Source organism: Arachis hypogaea, chromosome 11 (assembly GCF_003086295.3).
Source record: "Arachis hypogaea cultivar Tifrunner chromosome 11, arahy.Tifrunner.gnm2.J5K5, whole genome shotgun sequence".
NCBI lineage: Eukaryota > Viridiplantae > Streptophyta > Magnoliopsida > Fabales > Fabaceae > Arachis > Arachis hypogaea.
Genome location: NC_092046.1, coordinates 39,180,831 through 39,188,397, shown reverse-complemented (window position 1 = coordinate 39,188,397; position 7,567 = coordinate 39,180,831). Strand labels below are relative to the sequence as shown.

Here is a 7,567-nt window from a genome sequence, read left to right as displayed (position 1 = left end):
TGATTTCATGTGTGGCACACACCCTTGAACCTTGTTTAGGGCATGACATGCCCTGTTTGTACGTGGCACTCCCAAACTTGTCTTGCTCCAGGGGCTTCACTTGGTCCTTAGGCATGGTACGCCTTTCATCTCTCGTGGCACGCCTTGTTTGGTTTTCATAGGGTGTGGCACACCTTGCTTCAGTGTGGGACGCTCCAATTTTTTAAATGAACTCGTGCGTACGCACAAGACATGCATACGCACAACATGGGAATAACTCCTTTAGGGCGTGGCCCGCATTGCTCCAGCGTGGGATGCCTTCCTTTAATGTGGCACGCCTCAACTTTGGTGATTGTAGGGCGTGGCATGTACATGTATAGCGTGGCACGCCCCCTTTGTTTAAACTTGTGCATACGCACGAGGCATGCGCACACACAACAATGTTGTTTTTAAACTTGTGCGTACGCACAAGGTATGTGTACACACAACTTTCTATTCTCTTGAGAAGCTTTGTTGTGTTGCCCTTTGATCAACTTCTCCTTGCTACTTGATTTTCTTCTCTTTACTCCTGTATTTCCTCGAAACACTTAGTAAACACCTTAGTAGCAAAAGATACTTAAAAGTAATGAGATTAGAAGATGAAACTGTAATTAAATCTAAGAAAATAAGAATTAAAAGCAAGATGTGGCCGTCGGAAGAGAGCTCCAATGATGGTAGAGAATTCTGGCGACGTTTCTGGTGACCTTCTTCTTCTTTGTGTTTGCTGTTTCTTTTTCTTTAACACACCGCTGCATCCACTTCCGCCATGGCAGCTGAAAAAAGGGCGTCATGACACGCCGCTGCACCTCGTCGCGTTTTTTGTGTTCGCCGCCTCTTCTTCTTCAACATGCCGCTGCATCCCCTTCTGCCATGGCAGCTGAAGAAGAAGACCGCCATGGCACGCCGTTGCACCTCGCCGCGTTTTTCATGTTCGCCTCCTCTTCTTCTTCAATACGCGGCTGTATCCCCTTTTCTGTCCCCTTCCGCCATGGCAGTATCTCGCCGCATTCTTGTTTTCGCCACTTTTTCTTCTTCAACACACAGCTGCGTCCCTTTTGTGTCCCCTCTACCATGGTGGCACTTCGTCGCTGCGTCTCCTTCCACCATGAAAAAGAAGAAGAAGAAGGGTCTCCTCTGCCATAGCAGCCGCCGTATCTCCTTCTGCGATGGCAAAGAAAAAGAACATCAGAAATGTTGCCAGAACTCTCTCCCATTATCAGAACTCTCTTCCAACCGTCACATTTGTATTTTTCATTCATTGTAACATCATTATTTCATGGTTGGATAATTTTGTCAAATTTTAAAATTTTTGAGGAGCTATTTTATTAATAACAAAAGTCAGGTATCATTCTGTGCCAAAATCTTTTGAATATCAATTTAGGATTTACCTATTTATTTTTTTGACATCTTTGTTAGAACTAAAATCCTTAGGAATCTTTCGGTAAAAATAAGTTTAAAATCACGGTTCACGATGGACGGGGGTCAGCAGTGTCTATTTTGTTGGCAGGGAAGGAGGAAAAGGATCTATCTCATTCTCCTGAAGAAGGCGACACTACTCCATAGTTACACTTGTTTCCCTGTTGAGATTTCATTGGATCCAATGCTGCATTAGTTTTTTCTCTCTCAATCTCTGATTCGCAATCCGAATCAGCCCTGCGGGTTTGACTTAGGAAGACTTAAGTATACCAATCACTAAATAATTTCAAATCCTCATTTTCATTTTCATCTCCTTGGTGTGTGGGATCAATTAGATCTCGTTTTTGTATTGGTAAAAATGGATCAATTGTCAGCTATCAGTGAGGAACTCGCCGAGATCGATGGCCGCATAGCCGATAATTTCCGCTCTCTAGCGTAATCTTACTAACCTTACCAATTTCCAACTGATTCTGATTCTGATTCTGAATTCCCTATTATTGGTGTTGGGCAGGAATGGCTTCCAGAAGCTTGACAAGATTAAAGATTCCAGCAGACAGAGCAGGCAGCTCGAAGACCTCACTGACAAAATGCGCGACTCCAAACGGTAAAATGCACTAATAATACACACCTCTTTGATCTTTTCATGACTATGATGATGATGATGATGATGATGATGATGATGATGATGATGATGATGATGATGATGGTCGTGATGGTGATTCACATGTTGCCTTGCTTGTGGTTGACCACATATCAGGTTCCACAGACAATGAGGGTTGGCACAGGTGTAGAGACCCGAAATGTATCTAAAAGGATGTGGGTTTGAATCCTTTCTGCCTAATAAAGGTGCCTTTGATAGGTGATTTATAAGAAATTTTTATTAAAAGGGCAGCCGTGGCCATTTCTATGACTTCAACCGTCATACAGAGACAACTCAACCGTTGCTCCAAGACCCCCCTTCATAATAGATTTTTATTATCGAAAAAAAAGTGTATTGTACATTTTATTAAGACTAGGATATTTGGGCAGTGGCTAATAAATACAAATTAAGTTGGGATTGTCACCATTGACAGATCTTTGTTAAATGTAAAATAATCAGAACCCAACCCTTGGTTTGTGTGTGCAGTGACAAATGTGTTGTTGTTGTTTGGTGCTTTCTAAAGCTTTGTTTTTGTTACTTTCATGAAACCATTAGTTTTGGAAGCATAGCTAGTCACTGAGCATGAACAATCACAACCTTTTAAGAATTGAGGTTTTGGTTTTACTCTCTATGGTCACTGTCTCACTGAAGTGCTTGTATGTATGTATGGTTGGGTATACTTTTTCAGTCTTATAAAAGAGTTCGATAAAGAGGTGAAAGCTTTGGAGGCTAATTTTGACAGAGAAACCACCAAAATGTTGAATGACAAGAAGCAGTCGATGGTGAGATGTTAGCTCTAGAAACCTTAAGGCTGTGTTTGTTTACAGGCACAAAATTGTGTTTGGCAGATGAGACATGAATAGAGATATTGTGTCCAAAGACACTGAATTAATATATTTTGTGTCCATCCTAGCAGGAAGGACACAAAGATACTAACAAGAGACACAACTTATTTTTCATTTTTTCTTTTATTATTCTTGTTAATTTTTCATAATTATATTTTTTATTATTATATTTTGCTTCCCAAATTTTTTGAATGAAAAAAATGAGAATAAATTGGACTTTTATAATTTGTTCTAGTTTATTACCAAATAAAATACAAAAATACTAATTTTTGTGTCTCTGTCCTTTGTGTCTTATTCTCAGTGTCTTATCTTGTGTTATCAAACGCAGCCTAAGTTTCTGTTTTTGCTACCAGTTGTTATCTTTGGTACATTCTCCTTAAATTATCTTTGGAATCAATCAACTTAACTGATGAATGTTTCTGCATTTGCTGTCTTCTGTTGCAGATCAAAGAGCTCAATTCATATGTCGCTTTGAAAAAACAGTAAGTGAATGTATCATAATAGTAGTAAGGGTTTGCCTGTTTGGCATGCATAAAATTTTCCCATGATCATATGATATGGCTTCAACGTCCATTGAATGTTGAAGTCAGATCGTTGTTGCATGAGTAGCATGATCTCCTTGATGGTATTGATTGACAATTGCATGATTTTATTGCAACACAGATATGCTTCAAATATTGAGAATAAGAAAATTGAGCTGTTTGAGGGAGCCAATGAAGGTTTTGCAGAAGAAAATGTCTTGTTAGCATCCTGTAAGCTTATGGTTTATTCTAGCATTCATGTATCATAGATATAACATGCTTTCAGAAGCAAAATAAATGAAAATTCTGTTATCAATTTGTTTTAGTATATGCAGAAATAAGTAATAGAACAAGCTTAGTTGATTATGTTTTTTCAATCAATAAATATTTTTCAGCTCATATGTGGTAGAGGAATGCTTTTTGTTGTGCTTGTTATATATAGTTCAATGCGGTGTTAATTTGATTGAGACATCATCAAGTTGATGCAAATCTTGATGCAATTGGTGGGTGTGGGGGGATGGGGGTGTTAATTTGATTGAGACATCATCAAGTTGATGCAAATCTTGATGCAATTGGTGGGTGTGGGGGGATGGGGAGCATACATTAAAAACGTGGACAGAAAGAAAGACTGTCATTCGTCTCTAATATTCTTCTCTAATATTCTTCTCTAAACTAAGCTTCCTTGTATACTTAGCTGAAATTCTTTTTTACAATAACGATTCGATTAATCTGGCACATTTGTCATGTAAACATTTCCTTTACAGCAATGACAAATCAACAGCTAATGGATAATGGGAATCGGATGATGGATGAGACAGATCAAGCCATTGAGAGGGGAAAGAAGGTTGTTTTATTTCTTATGTAGTGTTTCAATTTCTACTCATTTTATTGTTTGCTAAGTTGACAGCTTAGTTCCACAAATCATGCTTGTATACTTTAACTAAGGTCGGACTTGAAAACGTTGTTACCAGCTTTACCATTTTATCCTCCCATCTTGAGGTTTCTTATTTGTATCTCATTGTTTGTGGTGTTGTTTATTTTACACCTTCTCATCATTTTGCTTCCTAAATATCCCAGGAAAATTTCGTCATTTCTTCACAACACTTCCTTGCTGATTAAATTTATGAACACTGTAGTTATATAAGTAATTCTGTACCAGTTTAATTTTATGGTCCTGAAGCATCTCCATCTCAAACACAAGCTGGAGAAAATTTGATTATTGTTTACACATCTCCTGTAATTCTTCTCTTGGGTATTTCAAAATCTCAAAATCAGTGAAATTTGTTTGAGGAGGCATAGTAAAAATATTTTATTATTTTTGTTCTTTTTTTATTTTCATATTCAAAGGTAGCATATTCCTTTTGCATCGTCAATGCTGGATCTTAATGTTTCTTTGTGGTAGTACTTTAAAATCTTCTACCATGTGATGTTATTCATGCACCTCATTTGATTAATGTGGAAAAATTTGGATTTTATGTGCAGTCACCTTTAGACCACAACTGAACTCTCAGTCTCTTTGCTCCACTTAATGTGATTGCATGAAGGATAGAGGAAGAAACAGTTAAAAGAGTGTTTGTGTTAATAATCTGGATATTTGAACTTTTTATTGAAAAAAAATCTGGATATTTAAATTCAGCTCCACGTTTCTGAGGGTAAATGGGGAACATGTCTGATGGAAATTTATTTATTTGAGTCTACTTGCATTAACAGGTTGTTCAAGAAACAATAACTGTCGGTACAGAGACTGCAGCAGCTCTGAAGGCTCAGGTATGAAACTTAGGCTCATTCTACCCCTTCTCTTTAAAAAAAAATGAATTTGACTGGGGAACTAAGGGCTGTATTTGCTTCCTTGTTTAGACAGAACAAATGAGCAGAATTGTCAATGAATTGGATTCTATCCATTTCTCTATAAAGAGAGCCTCGCAGTTGGTCAAGGAAATCGGTAGGCAGGTCAATTTCTACAGGATCCACTTCAATTTATGTAGAATATAGTTGCTATAGGAAGCTTTCATTTTTTTTTAACTCACTGGAGATTTTTCAACAGGTTGCTACTGACAAGTGTATTATGGGATTACTTTTCCTTATTGTAGCTGGAGTAGTTGCTATCATTATTGTAAAGGTATGACCATATGACTGTAAGAGTAGTTCACTTCTTAAATCTCGTTTAATTCAGAATCATTATCTTCTATTATTGTCATGTTTCAATATTAATTTATCAGAACTTAGGTTAATTGTTTACTCATGGTATACATTGCTTGACAATGGGATCATGTTTTTTTGTTGCATATGAAGCATACTATTGATCTGTTGATTAATCTTTCAAAAGAACATCCATAGTTCCATCTTCAAGTCTTCACGTAGTATCCAGTTTTTGATTGCCTATCTCCATTAAAGATCCATGGTTGTAGTTTTTAGGTACTTTTGATATGATGTGTATCAAGGTCTGTTTGCTTCTTGTGATAATGATAAGAAATTTCTCACATATTGTCCTTAATTTCGGGGAGAGCAAACAAAAAAGCACTCCAAGAGAAATGCTGAGTAAATGTACAACCTGTGCTGCTGTGTGATGATAATCACAAGAAATTTCTCACATATGATCATTGTTGTTGGCAGAGCAAACAAAAGGCATTTCAAGATCTACTTGTTTCAGTTTGTTAACAATGAACAAACGCCAAGTAAATGTACTAAAATGGAAGATAGCCTTACCTTGTCTAAAATGTACCAAAATAAAAGTTAGTCTTAATACATTTTGAGATCTATAAATGTAATGTTAAAAGAAATGTTTTTGGTACTTACTATTTCTCGTACACGGAGCAAACTCATTTTCCTGCACCATTTGATTGAATTTTGGATCCAATTCTATTTGGTCCCATACTCCATCTAATGGTAGAGAAGAGTGAATTGGCTTGGTATATGAGGAAGAATAAGTCCATGTAAGTCAACTCTTTTCTTGAACATCCCCTTGGTTCATTTTTTCTGCTAGGACTAGGTTCCGAAGGCCACCTCTGCAATGCACTTGCTAAACTGCTTCTTGTTGTTCTGTTTTCTTAATTTATTTATTTAATTTTTATTTATTGTCTCTAATCATGTTAAGTTTGTCTCTCAAATTTTCAGCTTGTACACCCAAACAACAAGGACATCCGAGACATTCCCGGATTAGCTCCTCCAGCCATGAACAGAAGACTGCTTTGGAGTCAAAGTCACAGTTAAGTAATCAGAATTAACAACTGTGATGCGCTCAGGGAGAGACAGTAAAATGATCGAAGGTAGACTTTGCGATAAGCTCATGAGATTGATTCACATGCTCTTTGGTTTGATGATGACATTGGCTGCAGCTGTTGGAAAATTCGTGTTGCTATTAATTGGTTGGGTTTGTTTATTTTTACATAAATAGTGTAGGGGTTGATTAACCTGAAGAGTGATATACTATGGGTCTAGGCCTGCACTTTTGATTTATTTATTTATTTTTCTTGAACTGAACATTTTTCACTGAAGCTGCCGGCTATAGAATCATAGGGAAAAGCCAATCAAATGATCCCTCAGGAGTGTTTTGTTGATTATAGTGTTGTCAAACTTGTAACATACATGTATTGAATCTTTTATTCTATGATTTATTTACTATTATTATTCTTGGTTAATTAACATGAAGCATGTGTTTGGTTTTGAGTTGAAATTTTTATACATGGAAATCTTACTCCAGTTGGGGTATGTTGGATTGAGGATGAAAATAAGAGTAATTAAGAAGTGAATTTGGTACTTGGGAATAATTTTTCTTTGGGTAAATGTAAGGTATCAGAAACTGTTGAAGAAACAGAGAGAGAGAGGCGAGTAGAAGAAGAAAGGGAATGAGGAATTGTTAGATCTGAAATCTGGTCACATTGTAAAATTACTCACTGATTCTTTTACGTTACAGAGTACTTATACACAGCTTGATGAGCTGGAGAGTTAGTTACTAACAACAAGTTTCTACACACTTCTAATCTCTAACTGCCTTTCTGTTTTGGATGCTGAGTCAGCTTCCATATTTCTCTAACTGCACTTACATCAACCCTGCTACTTTATGGGTTTGCTATCTTGGTTTCTTACAGTCACTCGAAGTTTGGTTCTGAGCTGCACAAACTGTGGTG

General features: G+C 37.0%; 1 protein-coding gene across 1 annotated transcript; it reads left to right on the top strand.

The window, feature by feature from the left end:
• Window positions 1-1,379: 1,379 nt before the first annotated feature.
• On the top strand, window positions 1,380-7,078 carry LOC112720723 (novel plant SNARE 11). The gene is made up of 10 exons (XM_025771768.3): window positions 1,380-1,869; window positions 1,946-2,038; window positions 2,763-2,856; window positions 3,364-3,401; window positions 3,583-3,671; window positions 4,205-4,284; window positions 5,151-5,207; window positions 5,298-5,390; window positions 5,485-5,559; window positions 6,555-7,078. Exons 1-10 carry the CDS (start codon window positions 1,793-1,795, stop codon window positions 6,648-6,650), a joined length of 792 nt encoding a protein of 263 aa, XP_025627553.1. The 5' UTR covers window positions 1,380-1,792; the 3' UTR covers window positions 6,651-7,078.
• The last annotated feature ends 489 nt before the right edge of the window (window positions 7,079-7,567 follow it).